General features: G+C 40.0%; 1 protein-coding gene across 2 annotated transcripts in view; it reads left to right on the forward strand.

Annotated features, from left to right (window-relative positions):
- The window catches only part of MTAP (methylthioadenosine phosphorylase), a 76223-nt gene extending 60111 nt beyond the window's left edge, over positions 1-16112 (forward strand). For both annotated transcript variants that reach the window (XM_065406211.1, XM_065406210.1), the window contains exons 5-8: positions 1032-1134; positions 6700-6939; positions 9501-9623; positions 14735-16112. In XM_065406211.1, the coding sequence (XP_065262283.1) occupies positions 1032-1134; positions 6700-6939; positions 9501-9623; positions 14735-14773 (505 nt within the window). In that variant the 3' untranslated portion in view covers positions 14774-16112. The remainder of the gene's footprint in view (positions 1-1031; positions 1135-6699; positions 6940-9500; positions 9624-14734) is intronic.
- The last annotated feature ends 1359 nt before the right edge of the window (positions 16113-17471 follow it).

The raw sequence follows: 17471 nt of genomic DNA on the forward strand, positions 1-17471 counted from the left end.
GGTACGCTTGATGTATTCTGATTCTGATCTTGTGCACCCATAAATTATTCTTCAGTGTGGAACAAATCAGTATTAGGTATACATAATATTAACATACTCATGCCTGTATGCATGACTGCCACCACTTGTTTAAAGTGTTAGAACTGGGGGGAAAATCAAGTTAAGGTGGAACAAAAAGTTACTTAAAGTGAAGTTAACCTTTCAAGTCAAATAACTCCTGAGCTTAAAGTCAAATGACAGGACAAATGGCTTTTTTCCACTTACTAAGTGAGGAATAACTCTCAGAGGGTTTGTTTTCAGAGAATTTGCACCACCCAGTTAACTGAATGGGCAGACTAAGCACAATGAGGGTGTAATGATGTCACAATTCTGACAGATGGCAAAATGGAAAGAATATGTATTGTTAGTGATGGACAATTCTGCATTGTGATGAGCTGCACGTTTGTTTGGTTACTTTCGTGCAGGGAAGCAGTTTCCCATCGGCGGGGAGGGGGGGGGGGGGCAATCACCTTTTCAAATGGGAAAAGCCTTCTTTCAGTTTCAAGCTGTGGACATGGATATTATTCTTTTGAGAAGAGAGGATGACTTTTAATTTCAATATTGCTGTGGTTGAATTTGTGCATGTTTTGTTCCCCAGAGTGCCCATTCGTTCAGTGTAAGGTGACTGGCGCTTTTTTTTTTTTTTTTTTTTTTTTTTTTTGGTACATTTATGAGTAATTCAAACTGGAATTTGTTAGGAACTGAAAATTGATTGTCATCTCTTTATAGAAGTAATTCATACTGAGATTCCATTTGACTGAACTTAATGTTCTATAATGAACTGATAATATACTGCTAGAACTACTGCTTTATTCCCTTCCACCACAATTTCAAAAGATGTATATCAGGGCAAAACAGGTAAAGAATAGTGTTGGAGATCTTTATTAACATGATTTTTCATGCCCTTTCCCCATCAGTTGACAACTTAATCATCCAGCATCCATGAATTTCCTGCTGCTTCTATCTCTAAATATGCTCTTCTCTTTTTCCAGGACTGTCAAAAGACAGAACACTTTTTATGATGGGTGCTATTCCAATCTTCCAGGAGTATGTCATATTCCAATGGCTGAGCCATTTTGCACCAAAACCAGAGAGGTTAGTGGATTTCATAAGAAAAATCAAATATTTAAAAGTTGTTTGGACATCCCTTGTGGTTTATAATGCTATAGACTAACTAAGTGGTTCTGTAATCCAGATGCAGTCTCCGCCTCCCTAGTCCTGTGTCTCAGGCATTTGATCAAATTAAAAATAAAATTAGAATTTGCTAGGCATGAAAATGAAAGATTTTGTGTTTTAATGATGAAAAAGTCAGACCAAGTTCTGTCTTCCAGGGAAAAGAATGCCGATTGCTTAGTCATTAGCTTAAGAAAGTGTTTGGCAACCTGGATTTCCCCAGGGACTTTCATGGGGGTGAAAGGCTTGTAAATTATTGAGTACCAATCCATTGAAATGACATTGTGGGCAATTGAGAAAATTGAGGCAGGCACCGTCATTGTACAGTGTATGTTCTGCACTAGCACAGTAGGGTACTGGTCCATGCCTCGGGCTCCTACGTGCTACTGCAATACAAATAATTAAAAGTAACAACATAACATTCACAGACGGTACCAATGTGGCACTTGTTTCCTTACACAATGTCTGAGCAGCTTTACCCATGTATAGCATGTGGCATAGCAGGATGAAGGCTTGTTGTATTAATCTGATGGAATATATGGGCCCAAAGAATTAAAAGTGTTAACATAACCCAGTCATTAAACAGTTTTAAACAAGGTTCAGCATTTGGTATACAGAGACCTTGGCCTGCTTAGTATGGCAAACACACCATTAAACATCCTTTTTAACCTTTTATTCAAGATAAGAAGGAAAAACAGTTAAAGCATTTGAAATGTAAAGTAGCTGAAGAAGGCTTTCATTTTAACATTTCTTGTTTCCTTTTCCTTTAACTGGAGAGTATGTATAAGGAAAAGCCATCGTGTTTGACAGTCTCTTAGATGGTATTAAAGATGGCAATAATTGTCCTTTTTGAAGAAAAGAGAAGCTAGGAGATGGGCTGGAGTTGTTGTTGTTATTGATGATGTTGTTAAAGTCCAATCCAGGTTCCTAAGAAGACAAACCAAGAAAAACACACAAAGGAGAGAGAGAAAACAGCCAAGATAGAAATGTAGCTTCTGTCTCTGGTGTTGACTTTCACGTGCAACCTCGCTGCTGGAAAAACAGTCCCAGCACATTGTCGTGTTAGCCACTCTGAGACCTGGCAAACTCATACCAGCATCAGGCTGTTTAGAGCATTTCTTTTATCTGCCTCTTTCTGTCACAGGCTTATAGCAATGTTGTAAAATATGCTGTCTTGGCTAGCTGAGCCAGACTTTTATTAGACAGAAGGAAAAAGGAAGGAGATAGGACAGAGAGAAATAAGGCAGGGAAGGAAAAAGGATGCATTTTGTGGGGGTCTCACATCCGAGATGATGATCAGGATTCAGCCGGAACTGGTGGAGGTGGTGATGTCATCTGCCTCTCTCAGGCCGTCTGCTCAGGACATTTCTCAGGATTAGGATGAAGAAGGTCTGGGGTCCAGGAGACAGTGGGCGTGGCAGCCATGATGGTAAAGATTGATCCAGGAGTCCATTTTTCTCTCCCAAAGTTTATTCCTTTTAAGGATCCCAAAAGGGAGTGATAGGTGGAATTGCCCATCCCCCAGTATGTTGGATACTAGACCTAATTGGTGGACAAAATAACTTTTGGTCGTCAGCTCCTCCTCTTTACCAAGCATGATCTTAACACAGTCCTTGAGTTACATCAGTAGGCCTTTTTGTTTAGACTGATTCAGTCTTTCTCCCTTTTGTACCTTTTCCCATCAGCATTTGCTATTATAGGTTATTGTGACATATTATGAACTTTTACTTACTTTTAAAGTTGAGCTCACAGTCATGGTAAATTTGTAGGCCCAAATATTACAACAGGCTTATTTAATAATTTTAAGGATGGAGACTAGTCTATTCTTATACTTTTTTAAATATTGCTGCTCTTATTGTATGCACCTTGGGATTTCTGTTTGGAGGAGGGTTGTGCTATTTTAACAAGTAATAGGAAATGCTGCTTTTCTTTTCAGTATTGTTGTTTTAGGGAAGAGATGGGGATCGATATAAAAATCCAGAGGTGGATAAAGAACTGGTTAAAGGGGAGACTGCAGCGGGTCGTACTGAAAGGTGAACTGTCAGGTTGGAGGGGGGTTACCAGCGGAGTTCCTCAAGGTTCGGTTTTGGGTCCGATTTTATTTAATCTATTTATTACTGACCTCGGAACCAAATGTAAGAGTGGGCTGATAAAGTTTGCGGATGACACAAAGTTGGGAGGTATTGCAAATTCGGAAAAGGATCGAGATATCCTGCAGGGAGATTTGGATGACCTTGTAAACTGGAGTAATAGTAATAGGATGAAATTTAATAGTGAGAAGTGTAAGGTTATGCATTTAGGGATGAGTAACAAGAATTTTAGTTATAAGCTGGGGACGCATTGGTTGGAAGTAATGGAAGATGAGAAGGATGACTATGAGTCGGCAATGTGACGTGGCCGTGAAAAAAGCTAATGCGGTCTTGGGATGCATTAGGCGAGGTATTTCTAGTAGGGATAAGGAGGTGCTGGTTCCGTTGTACAAGGCACTGGTAAGACCACATTTGGAGTACTGCGTGCAGTTCTGGTCTCCCATGTTTAAAAAGGATGAACTCAAACTGGAACGGGTGCAGAGAAGGGCCACTAGGATGATCCGAGGAATGGAAAACCTGTCGTATGAAAGGAGACTCGAGGAGCTCGGTTTGTTTACCTTAACCAAAAGAAGGCTGAGGGGGGATATGATTGCTCTCTTTAAGTATATCAGAGGGATAAATACCAGGGAGGGAGAGGAATTATTTCAGCTCAGTACTAATGTGGACACGAGAACAAATGGATATAAACTGGCCGTCGGGAAGTTTAGGCTTGAAATTAGACGAAGGTTTCTAACCATCAGAGGGGTGAAGTTCTGGAACAGCCTTCCGAGGGAAATAGTGGGGGCAAAAGACCTCTCTGGCTTTAAGATTAAGCTTGATAAGTTTATGGAGGGGATGGTTTGATGGGATAACGTGATTTTAGTCAATAGATCAATAACGTGCCATAGCTGGTAATTAGTAACAATGGTCAATGATGGGATATTAAAAGTTACTACAGTGAACTTTTTCCGGAGGGTCTGGCTGGAGAATCTTGCCCACATGCTCGGGGTTAAGCTGATCGCCATATTTGGGGTCGGGAAGGAATTTTCCTCCAGGGTAGATTGGCAGAGGCCCTGGAGGTTTTTCGCCTTCCTCCGCAGCATGGGGCAGGGGTCGCTGGCTGGAGGATTCTCTGTGACTTGAAGTCTTTAAATCACGATTTGGGGACTTCAACATCTGAGTCAAGGGAGAGAATTATTCCAGGAGTGGGTGGGCCAGCTTTTGTGGCCTGCATCATGCGGGAGGTCAGACTCGATGATCATAATGGTCCCTTCTGACCTTAAAGTTTATGAGTCTATGAGCTTGTTTATGGTTAAAAGTGCCTTTTTTCAGTGGGGCCGGAACGTTCTTCCATCTGAGCAGAGGGAAAATGAAGAAAGAGATACATGTTAAGAGTCACTGAGGAATGAAATACACAGAGGGCACAGAATCACTTACAGAAGTTATGGTCAGATTAGTCTTCTAAAAATCTTTCAACCCACTTAGTCACCATGCTATCCGTTACCATTCCAAGGCAGACAATACAATAAAGTACTAAGCAGGTGACTCAGTGTGTGTCCAGAGCATTTAATATATTCACGTATCAGTGCTGAGCTGTTAGCTCTTATTACCATTTTGCATCATTGTAGATAGTTATTGTTTCTGTATAATAAACAAAAATAGTATTTCTACGTGACTAAAGTTAGTCCTTTGCTTCTTAGAGCAGCAATAACAAAAGGGAGGTTCTACACACATGCAGTCGTCACTGATGGAACCACATCACTGTTTCCAAAACAAAAAAATAGATAAATCATGAATCTAGGCCTCTTTGCAGTTAAATCGCTAGATTATAAAGTTAAAGATAAATATCTGGATTGCACTAAAATGATCTTTCTTCAAGTTCTGATTTTATCATAATATGCTTGATCTATGTCCTGGAGCTTAGCATGTCATCAGAACCCCTCAAAAGGTATATATTAGTATAATTCCCCTAACCCAATTGTAATAATTAAAACCAGACAAAAATCCAGAATTATAAATGTGTTGTGGCCGGATGGAACAACTGGGATATGTAATTCATAGATTTTTTTTTTTTAAACAACTAAATTTACCAAAAATATCAGAGAAAAAGAAACTTTCCAGAATTTTATGAACTGTAAATCCAGAAATTAAATTAAGAGAAGTTGCCCTGAAATACAGAATGAGAAAGGAATGATCCTTTTCTCTGTTATGATAAAAGGAAACTATTTTGGAATAAGTTAGGCTGTGACAGTTGATACTAGTTCAGAGATTGTAAATTGTTTCCAGTGAGTTCCAAATAGTAAAAGTGAACCGATAAAGCATTCCTGGTCAGGATTGCACAGACTAATGACTAACATCTAGTGTATGTCAAAACATACAGTTTAGCCACTGGTGTGGGAATTAAGACAGAGATATAACCCTCATATCTCCAAATCAATAGATTTCTCTCCAAATTTCCACCATACTTCCCTCCCTCACATGCTTAAGCTTCGTCTTCACTAGACTTTTCTTAAAATTTCCCACCCTTGCTATCATCAGTTCAGCTCCACCTTTGGGAGCAATGGTGGTAATGGTAGTGTAAACTGGCCACCAGCATTTCCACTACCACCTTGTTTAGACTTGTTCTGACCAGAAGTCTCACTATAAGCAAGGCCTGCATATCAAACACACTTGCTTCCTGGCCTTCTCACCCAATGCTGGAAACAGAATCCCACTGGTGTAAACTGGATCAACTGAGTTCAACTCCCACTGCAGCAATGCAGAGCAGGCATCCAGATATTTAGTCCCCTTTCCAACAATGGATGTTAAAACACAGTTGATCCTGTCCTCATCAGCAGAACTATTTGTTTTCAGCCCTGGCAAAGGAAGCTGAAGGGGGAGTGGGTTTCCTTGTTTGACACTTGTTGTCAAATTAGGCTCACATTCATAGTAAACCATGGCTCGCGAGCCACATGCGTCTCTTTTACAGCTAAAGTGCGGTTCACGGAGGGTCCCCTCTTTTCCCCTCCCCCCGCACCCTACCTATTCTCCACCTACCAGACTGGGGGAGGGAGCTCAGGACTTCTGCCCTGCGGCAGGGTGGTGGGGCTAGGGAAGGGGGTCTCAGGGCTTCAGCCAGGCACCGCCCTGAAAGGATGAAGCCCCGAGCCCCGGCAGGTGCCACCTCACGGGGCAGGTTGTGAGTGTCTTGTGGCTCTTGAACTTCCAAGAGATTATTGTATGCAGCTCCAAGGGTCAGTAAGTTTGGCCACTACTGTTATAAAGACAGCCTTATTGTGTGAAAGTTATTCAGATGAGAGACAAGAGTGTCACACTAGACAGAGATATTTGTTCTTTACTTACTTCTCTTGTATGAGGAAATAGCTGGCTTCACATGGGTGATTAATAATGTGCTATTTCTGTGATAATATTTTTGAAGGTTCTGATGGAGATTGCCAAGAAGCATGGGATCAAGTGCCACTCAAAGGGGACAATGATCACCATTGAGGGGCCACGTTTCAGTTCTCGGGCAGAAAGCTTAATGTTTCGCAACTGGGGGGCTGATGTTATCAACATGACCACAGTTCCCGAGGTGGTTCTTGCAAGAGAAGCCGGAATCTGCTATGCAAGTATTGCTATGGCAACAGATTATGACTGCTGGAAGGAGCATGAAGAAGCCGTGAGTGAAGCTTCTGCTTTGTTTGGTCTTGTTGTTTTAGATTATGGCAAACTATATGTAGTGCAAGTGCATAAAGTTATACAGTTCTTGATAGAAATCACAGTAGGCCCTTTTATACCAGACAAATTCTGCTCTTAATTACCCCAGTTTATATCCTAATTCACTCCATTGAAGTCATTGGAGTTATTCTGAAATAACTTACATGTTAGTGAGAGCAGGACTGAGCCCAATATCCCTTCTTTTTCCTTTCATAAAGTTCTCTTATCACGAATAAAACAGTTCACCTCTTATTGTGTGAATCAGGGTATGTGTATAAAGCCAGTTGTGACATCATTTTCCTGTAACTGACCTTGTCCTTAGTCTCTTGAGCTCTCCACAAAAAAACACATCCTTTTTAGTTCTTATACCTCTTTTCTCATGTAATACATTCAAGAACAACCACTAAGCAACAGAATGCTTACGGTGCTTGCCAGTTAAACCTTAGTCATCACCGAAAATGGCAGCAGCAACTGTAAGACTTGCAGAAATGGAGACAGTTGTATATATTAGTTAATACATGGCCAAAGCAACTCTGTAAAATAGCTGGTTCTATATTTTTTATGTTTATATTAAATATTTCCTAGCTTTTGGGGGGCATTTTGGTTTTGGCCAGAAAGCAAGTGTATCTAAAAAATAATTTATACGGAAAATTAGATAATTCCAAACTGGAAATGTGGCTTTTTTTCTTTTCTTTTTTTTTTTTTTTTTAACAGCAAGTGTCATTAAACATTGGAATCTCTTGTCAAGAGATATGGTAGATTCTCCATCACTTGCCTTTAATTTGAAATTCAATGTCTTTTAAAAGAGACCATCCTGTTCAACCAATAGTTATTGGACTTGATACAAAAATACTTCTGTGGCCTCTGTTGTGCAGGAAATCAGACTAGATGACCACAGTGGTCCCTTCTGGCCTTGAAACATCTGTCTTGGATGATTTAGAAACAACAAATCCTGCATCTTGGCAGGGGGTTAGACTAGATGACCCTTGTAGTCCCTTCTACCCCGATGATTCTAAATCTATGAAAGAAAATCAACATTTAGGGCCAGATCTTCTATTGGATGTGTGTGCACAGCTGCCACTTAAGTCACAGGGAGGGCATCCGTAGCAGAATTTTGCTCTTACTACATTTATGAAGGTGCTGATCAAAGCTCAATAGTTAAGTTTTTGTTTGTGCGGGGGGGAAGGGGGAGAGGCGTTTTATTGCACTTGAAGTTGGGATTCAATATCTTTGCTATATATGAGGAATACAGTGTAGCATTAACAAAATTACAACACAGGTAACGTATCTAAAAAGCCTTATTGCTGTCCTGTAGTGATGCCCTGAGATAACCATACAATTATGATAAATGCAAAATGGTGCATGTGGTCCCAGATTAAATGCAACTGATTTTTAAAGATGGATTTGGGTTCTTTTTTCCATGGAGGATTCCATTATTAGACAGAAGGTTGTTTTGGTTCCTTAACTGTATATTTCCATACCTTTTAATATATTTGGATTTCCTTCAAGTTTAACCTTAACTCTGAATTTTCTGGGTTTGCAGTGCTTGTGTTTGGGATATTTACCACACCCCTGTAGTGTCTTTTATGCTAAATTACTTGTATGCATTCTCAACCTTATCTCCATCTTAACATAGTTTTGAGCTGGAAAGAACAAATCTGTTGCAAAATTGAAAGAGTTTTCTGCAATATTGATCTGTCTGTGCACAGATGTTTTCACAAAGATGCAGGCAAACAGCAGCGAGGATATGGGTCCCTGAGACCTTCACTTGCTTTCTGCATTGATAGTCCCATAAAATTGTATTGGATATTGTATTGGATATTGTAGATTCTTCAGTTGCATTTTTGAAGACTGAAAATATTTATGTGCCTACAGTGTCCATTATTATACAATAAGATTTCAGCCAGTGATGGCCCACTAAAATCTAACTGATACCCTCACAAAGAATGCTGAAACTTTTACTGAGGCTATGAAAATCACCATACTGCAGCTGCTGCTATCCTGAGAATAGCACTGAAATTTTTCCTACAGTTAAAACTTAATAGCCGCTCTCTCAGGTTGTCTTTGTATAGAGAGTCATTTTTTACATTTTCAAACATTCTGTGGCAAGAGGTCTCACTCTATTCAGATGTGTCAGCTCAGTAGTATTATAGTTATGAAGCATAAGATGGCTAGAGTAAACATATGTCACCATTTCCACACCAATGCCCCAGTCCTTCAATCCTTACTCTGGTGAACAGTTTCATTGGGGTATCTTGAGTATGGACTTCGTAGAATCACTCCCCCATTGTACAGTATAACAAAAAAATAAACTATTGATTCTTTAAAAAGATCTCCTCTGTGGCATGTTGTCATCTCAATTTAAAATGCATAGAGGATTTTTTGTTTTTATTCATGTGTTCTGAGCTAAAACAGTTGTACGGGGGATGTAGGGTGTTGCTTAATTAGGAATTGAGTTTTGCGGAACATTATCTGTTTTACACACAAGTTTGAGAAAATCATTAATTTTTATTGTATTTCTAGGTTTCAGTGGATAAGGTTTTAAAGACTCTGAAAGAAAATGCGAACAAGGCAACGAGCATACTTCTTACTGCTATACCTCAAATAGGTTCCATGGACTGGACAGAAACTCTGCATAACATGAAAGTAAGCACAATATTTGAACAGGTTTTTGGGGGGTGGGGGGGAGAGAGGGGAAGGAAAGAAGTACGTGCTGTGTAAGTGAATGGCCCATGATACTGCTATTCAAAACACCGTTTAAAAAAATTTGCGATTCAACAAAGTCGCAATATGGGGGAGAAAGGTTCATTACAAAGTTTGACAAGCTTTATTGCAAACAGCTCGCCTCAATTTTACAAGTATTTCAAAAAGTAGAGGGACATCTGCAGTACATGTATGAAAGCTGTGGTACTCCTATAGCAAGGAAAAGTACAAATCTGCATGAGTCTCCACATTACAGACCTACATCTCTAGTCAGTGGATAGCTCAAAATAATAGTGAGCCAAATGGGAAGGATTAAACCTAATTGCACTTATGAGTTTGCAAAAGGAAAGTTGTTCATTCGGTAACATGAGGATAACAGTGTAGATGTTCAGAATTCTATTCACCCTGGCACTGTGACAGTAGATGCACAAAGCGGGATTGCTAGGGTGAAAAGGAAATATCTTTTCGGAGTGTTATGGAGAGAGAATTTCAGACAAACACTTTTAAAACATACAGGGTTGGCTTATGCAAATTCCGCATCAAAGTTTCATTCAGTCACTTTATTCCTTTGCCTAGGGGAGAGAATTTTTGTCTCGGATGTTAAAATGTTGATCTCTTTCCCTACTCCTCCCCATGCCTTTTTTATGCACAAGCACTTCCCGACTCCTCTTGACTCCCTTACTCTCTGGTGTCAGAGTAGCTGAGGGGGAGAGAGGGCTGAGTGGGGCTGTGAAGGCAGGCAGCAGAGGCAAGCCAGATATGTGTGGCGGTCTGAAGGAATGAAGGGTGTGTATTGGGGAAGGAGGCTGTGTTAGGGAGAGTGGTGCTGTGTAAGGGAGGGAGGCCTGGGGACAGTAAACGAGACCAGTCCCTGAGTGCTGATCTGTCTGCACTTTAAGGGCTCCCCCTGTGCTCCTCCCTTAGCACTTGAAATTTGAAGTTCCAATAAAAATATTATTTTAAAAATCTGTGTTTTCATATGGTCCAGTTAGTGAAGACTCACATCTCCTCATGTTTTGGACCTATTCAAAGCCACACTGTCTCAGGCAAAACTCAAGCATGAATCCTTAAACAAGTTTAAGCTTTGAATTGACCGTAGGGTAGGTTCGCATGGCTACAATCCAACACCATGGGATGGGTCCCTGGCTCACCTCTTCCCTGCTCCAGCCTTGATAAGCCCCAATATCGCTTTATCTTTTTCTGTCATCTGGGAGGGGAGTTTAGTTTCCTGTAATGCTGCCCCTCCTCCCAACACCTCTGTAGGCGGCCAGCTGGATCGCTTCACCCTCCTGCAGTCTTTGGGACGTTGTGAAGCAGGTAGAGGAGGGGGTAGTCAGCAAAGTCAACCTTCTTCCCCCATCCCAATCCACAGAAATCATCCTCAGGGAAATGGACTCCCATCTTTTTTTTTTTTTTTTTTTTTAATTGTAGGCTTTTTGGGTTTGTTTTGTTTTAATTAAAAATGATCCAGTGACCTGTTTGACCCACAGACGTTTTCAAGTTCACAGTCACATGTCTTTCCGTGTCACGTGACCACCTTGGGTATGTCTACATTGCAATTAAACATCCATGGCTGGCCTATGTCAGCTGGCTCGGGCTAAGGGACCGTTTAATTGCGGTGTAGATGTCTGGGGTCCCAGAACCATGGAGTCTATTCCCCTAAAGATGATTCTTGTGGATTGGGATGGGGAGAAGGTTAATTTTGGTGGCTGCCCCCTTATCCCGCGTCCTGCAAGCCTGAATCAGCTGACATGGGCCAGCCATGGTGTCTAATGGCAGTGTAGATGTACCCTTTGTGTACTTCAGTGTCAGATGTGGGGTTGTCCTGTCAGTTCGTACATCAGGGTGGGGCAGTGCTGCTGGCTGGAGAGAGCTGAGGTTCCCTGTGCCCTGAGCAATGAAGCTCCAGTCCTTCCCATGTTGATTGTGGTCAGGTCTGAGTGTTTAAGTAATGGAGAAAAGGATACTGTGAGTAGCTTTCGGAATTTGGGATGAGGGGCTTGGAAGCTACTAATGGGGCTGGGATCAGGAATAAGGAATTACCTGATGTGAATAATTGAGGAATTGCTGGGTTGGAGTCCTGGAAGGAAGTTAGGAGGATTAGAAGTTGTGCCAGGCCAGGGGCACTTTGGGAAAGTGGTAGGAAAGTCTGCAGGTTGAGGAGGATGAGGATTTTTGAGGCACTGAATAGTGGTAAATGACATTTGGGATTGGGCCTTATTGTTTGTAGGTAGGGAGAGAAGCAATTATGGGATGGAGTAGGGACAGAGATACACTGGGTATGTTATAATTGAACCATACGTTTAAAAAAATCCCCTCTCCCATGTTGGAGCTAGGCAAAGCTTTCTTCCATGTAAATTCTTGTTTGCCCCCTTTAAACGTCAGCAGTTTATTTTGTGATTACATTCGTTTTTCTGACCCTGTCCTCTCTCCCTGCTTGAACTAAAAACAAAGTGGCAGCACGTGCCAGATCCCAGCTGGTATTCTGGGGCCCTGCTACACAGGTGAAAGAACAACCACCCCTTCCATGCTTCAGCAGCTGGGTGCTTATGGACTGCCGTAAACAGCAATTCTGAGAAGCATGAGATTGAGTTCAGAGCCTTTGCCCTCAACCCCTACTGGTAACACCACCTCCCCTCGCTCTCTCTCCTTCCCTCTGCTCATAACTGTGGGTGGGGAAACTTACTCAGGGAGGCATTTACCTCTTTCTCCTTCTCCTGCCCCCACATCTTGCAGCTGAAGTTTGCATGGGCCAGCCTCCTCTATTAGAAGTTTTTGCAGTGTTTAACAGAGATGTTGAGTGAAATGTTCTTACTCCTGTGACAAGATTTCAGCATAGCATCTTTCACCCTGCCTGTCATCTCTTGCCTGTTCTTCTGTCTTTTGCTCTCAGATATATCTCTGAGCACCCTCCCATGTCCTCTCCTCAGTGAGAAAGAAAGTGAACCTTAGGTTGGAGGTCAAAGATATAAAAATGAGCTTTAACAGTTTCATGTGGGTGTTTTGTTGTTGTTTTTTTAACTGTCAGCTCATCTACAGAGAGACAAGGTGGGTGAGGAAATATTGGACCAACTTCTGTTGATGAGAGAGAGAAGCTTTTGAAGCGAACACAGAGCTCTTCTTCAGCCTGAAAGCTTCTCTCTCTCACCCACAGGAATTGGTCCAGTGAAAGATATTACCTCACCCACCTTGTTTCTCTAATATCCTGGGACCAACATGGCTACAATAACATTGCATACAGCTCATCTACAGGCCAATTTTATATATTATCAAAGTTGTATGGAGTCAAACTAGGAGTCACCCCTGCTTCAGACTTAGTGTATTTAATAGCCTTCATAAATTATCATTAATAATAATTTCCTCTCTGAAGGCATAGCAGTTGTACTAATGCTTCTCCTTTAAGAAACAGATGGGATAGAATGCCTGTAGGCTTCCAGTACAGGACATGATGATATCATTGTGTTTGTGCCACCAGCCAGGAAATACCAAAAATGTTAACTAACTTGTAAGCCCAAACACAGAATCAACTGCATAAATGATGGGAGACTCTTGATTTGAAAACAGATCTTGTGTTTGTGATGCTTCAATAACAAAGCTAAGTAAACTATGTAGAGCCCTACATAGTTATATTTAGCAAGTGAAAGCTCAACTGATTCTCATGAATAGCCCTTTGACTGATACATGTTTAGACTTGCTCCTTATTTAGCATATCCATGAGGTAGTCTGAGTTTGTTACTATGATATTCTATCTTTTGTTAGTCATTTGATTAGGGAAAACATTGGACAGAGAAAAACTCAGTCTCGTTACTGACCAGAGTTTCAACTCATGGGCTAGGTGACAATCAATGATGGTGTCATTTGGACTCAATACAAAAGCACAGTACAGTTTAACACAATGTGACACAACCAGCAGTCTTGGCTTGAGAGAGGCTCAATACTAGGATAGAAAGGAAATTTCATGTTAAGACTGATCTGTCTTCTAGAGCACATGTAGGGAAGTCTGTTCACACAGAGGCCTTGATTCTGCAGTGAGTGCCACACAGACAAACTCCAGTCACCATGCAGAGCTCCACTGAGTTTTGGGTACATTTAAAAAAAAAAAAAAAAAAACCACACACACACATTTGCCTAGATGTTTTAACTAATTCATTTCAAAGGCCTATTGTATACAGGGCAAATTGTATTTTAACATGTTGGCTGATCAATGTGGATAGTAGGTGAGAGTTTAGGGATCTCCTTAACCAGTTACACATGCTAAAATATAGCTTGCCCCTGTCTACAGTAGGGCTTTAAAATGTGTTTCCTAGCTAACTTTTTTTTTTCTCTGTGTTTAGTTGTACCCTAAGTAACACGTGAGGCCCCGAGCCAACAAAAGTTTATGTACATGAGTAACTGTATTCATGGGAATAGTCTCAATGAAGTCTATGTGATTAAAAGTACTCGTGTGAAATGGGATTCCCTACAGGTTTTACTGCAGGATCACGGAGTTGGTCCAAAAGGGCCGAGCTTCTCCCATTAAACTCAGTGGAAATTTTGAGTACTCAACATCTCTCAGACTCTGATGCTCAGCTTGGCCCAGGCCAGTCCCTAAGTTTCATGAGCATTGTATTCACTGCATTCTAGCTTAAGGAAAACAATTGTTTCTCATTACTTTCAATTTTCTGATGCTCGGGGTTTTTTACATAAGTTAAAGGAACATGCAAAACTTATTTTCTTTTTTAGCATTTTTGTTATTTTCAGAATTTTAGGATTAAGTTTACTTTTAGATTTCTATAAATCCAATGGGTGTGACCAATATGCTACTTTTCAAACAGTTAAAGTACCCCAAAATGGGACTTTTCTTAACTTTAATTTTTAAAGCTAAGTATTCATTTTAATCTAGTACTTTGTGGAGTTGATTTGTAACAACAAGCACACATCAAGAGAATTCATACCCGTTTCTAATCTGCATGCAATCAACATGGTTTGCTGTTGAGAATGCTTTAAAATTTAAAGTTATTTGTGTGTGTATATTGGGATAGAGTGTATTCAACTGTTTTGATTTTGTATTTCAGTGTACTGTGCAGTGCTCAGTCATGTTACCAAAACATTAAAAGCATGGATGGGCTCTGAAGTTTGAATGCTCAGAAGAAAGGAGAGGATCGGTCTTGAACATCTAACAGTTACAATATTTTGGGAATTTGATGTTTAGCATGAAAGAATACAGTAAATGTTGCACTGGTCTATTTCTTGTCTGCTAGTAAAGTATCATGGTAAAGACTGTTGAAGAACTTACCAATAGCCTTGGAATGTATTGATTGTATGAACTGGTAGGGCAATGGGATAAGCATTCCATAACAAATTATCATATTTAAGATCCTAGTACTTCTGTTCTTGTTTACAAACTTCAGAGTGCTTTGTTCATCCTTTGCTCAATAATAGCTCATGGCCTGGAAGAAGGTAAGAGACGAGGAGGGGTTAGATTGTGTACTCTTATTGATCAGTTTAAAAAGATAAAGACTTCAGAAAGTTAAAACGACAGAGCTATTAGTTGCTTTGCTATCTCCTTTTTCTGAGAGCAAACTATCTTTTATCACAAAAATATAACTGAAGGACTATAGGTTACTTAAGAAAATACACTGCAGTATTTTTATATTTTTTTTTATATATATTTTACCTGTATTGATTTTCACTGTTCTCTTATGGAAAAAATTGCTTGCTGTGGGGTTTGTAACTTGGACATCTTAAGCCCAAATTTTAAAAGCATGTCCACTTTTGCTGCCATACTGTTTCACCATAAGAAATTGTGCCAGCTGTTTTGCAGCAGCAATAATTTTGAGTACAAATGTCACCATTTTAAATGTTTACTTGATTGCATGAGCAAGTCAGGAGACAAACATCTAGATCTGTGTCTGCAATTGATTGCAGGCACAGATATTTACAGGTACATAAATATTCCTGCAAAATTGAGTCTGGATTTCAATCTCTTAAAAAAATTAGACTCATGAAACTTTATGAAATTATGTTTCTCAATTTTAGCTTGAGCTGCTTGAGTTTGGGAAGGAGTAATGTGCATCACGGATCTGATCCAGAGCCCACTGCAGTCACTGGAAAGACTTCCATTGTCTTCATTGGAGTTGGCTCGGGCCCTAATTAACTAAAACTGAAGTGACAAATTTAGCACACCATTTTGGCCTGATGCCACTGTCTGTTCTGTGCACCAGGGGTAGCATTTTCTGTTACATTTGTCTACAGAATTCTTTTTCTTTAGTTTTATTCTGATTTACAACTATGTTAGTGATGAATGTATCTACTGTTGATTGTATCCAATGTATATATTCATGCACCTCTACATCTTCTACTGCATACGCAGAATGAATACAATTTGCCTTCAAGAAAGTAATCTGCTGCTGCTTGTCTAATAAATAAACCAAATGTAACCTCCTGCTTCTATAAATTGTGTGGGAATGGCTTTGTTTTATTTCTGGACATTATTCAGATAACTGAGTTTATCTGTTTGGATGGCAAAAATACTGGATAAGCATGTAATTAGTCTATACAGTAATTCACTAACGCTGTATTAATAGGAGTTGAAAATCTGAAAGTATTGTACTACTTTTGTGTACACCTAAGCAAAACCTTGCATGGTTAAGGAGAAGAGTACATGAGTTTAGATCTTAAAGACATATTTCAGAAAGTAGAAATTCTGCCCAAATAATACAGATGAAAACACAAACCATGCCAGGTGAGGAGAAGATTGGAAATGAAAAAGGCAAATTATCACCAGTTGTTAAGATAAAAATGAAGCCCTACATGAAGAAAAACTAAAGATAAAGTATTTAAAAACATTTTAATTGTTGTTATTATTGTATTGCAGTAGCACCTAGGAATCCAAAGCATAGACCAGGATCCCATTGTTTTAGGCACTTTATAAACACAGAACGAAAAGACATTGCTACCCAAAGAGGCTTACAATCTGGCTACATGTGTGTCTCACTGTAGGCCCTCGAGACCACTAAGATTAGGAGAGAAATTTAGATGTCAGAAGATAATTTAGTTCTACTTTTTTGCATCAGTCATCATTACTACAACCAGAGTTCTTTGAAAAAGTGAATAATTAGATCATCATTAAAAGGTCCTCCATAAAATATTAAGACAAAAAATCCCGATTGTTGTGGGAAAGGTCTGGCGTGAATTTAAAATGGGTGAAGCAACAGAAAATAATTGTGGTAAGGGGTGGATCTTCAGTTCAGAACTGACCCCAGTGCTGTTTTTTTTTTTTATTTGGACCCTGTTCCTCGTTTGAGAACTCTGCAGGTGGAATCACACTTGGGCCTTGGAGAAGAAAGTGGAGGTCTATTAGTGGAATTTGCCAATAATGCAAAGTCGTTTGTGTTAGTAAAAGCTATTCAAAACAGAAAGGAATTCCAGATGGATTTAATCATAGATGCTGGAATGTACCTAAAAAGGGAGATCCTGCCCTAGGCCTTCTGCACCACTTAAATCCATTCCTTGACATTTCTAAGACCTCTTCTGCTGTATTCTGTACAGCTGCTGCCAGAGACATGATGCTGGGTTAAATGCTTCAGTGGTCTGACCGAGTATGGCTATTGGAGTTGTGAATTTAATAGTCCAGTTCTACAGAGCAGACACTGAAAATGGTTTTGCTAAGTTTTATTGTCATTTAAAAAAATAATTTGCCTCTGTTGGGAAGGTTTTTTTTTTATTTATTCCCTCAGCAAAAAAAAAAAAAAGGGGGGGGGGGGGTATTGGTACTATCTAAAGGTTGCCTAAAACTTTGTTTTAAATCCC

The sequence above is a fragment of the Emys orbicularis genome, chromosome 6, assembly GCF_028017835.1.
Source record: "Emys orbicularis isolate rEmyOrb1 chromosome 6, rEmyOrb1.hap1, whole genome shotgun sequence".
In the NCBI taxonomy this organism is placed as follows: Eukaryota; Metazoa; Chordata; order Testudines; family Emydidae; genus Emys; species Emys orbicularis.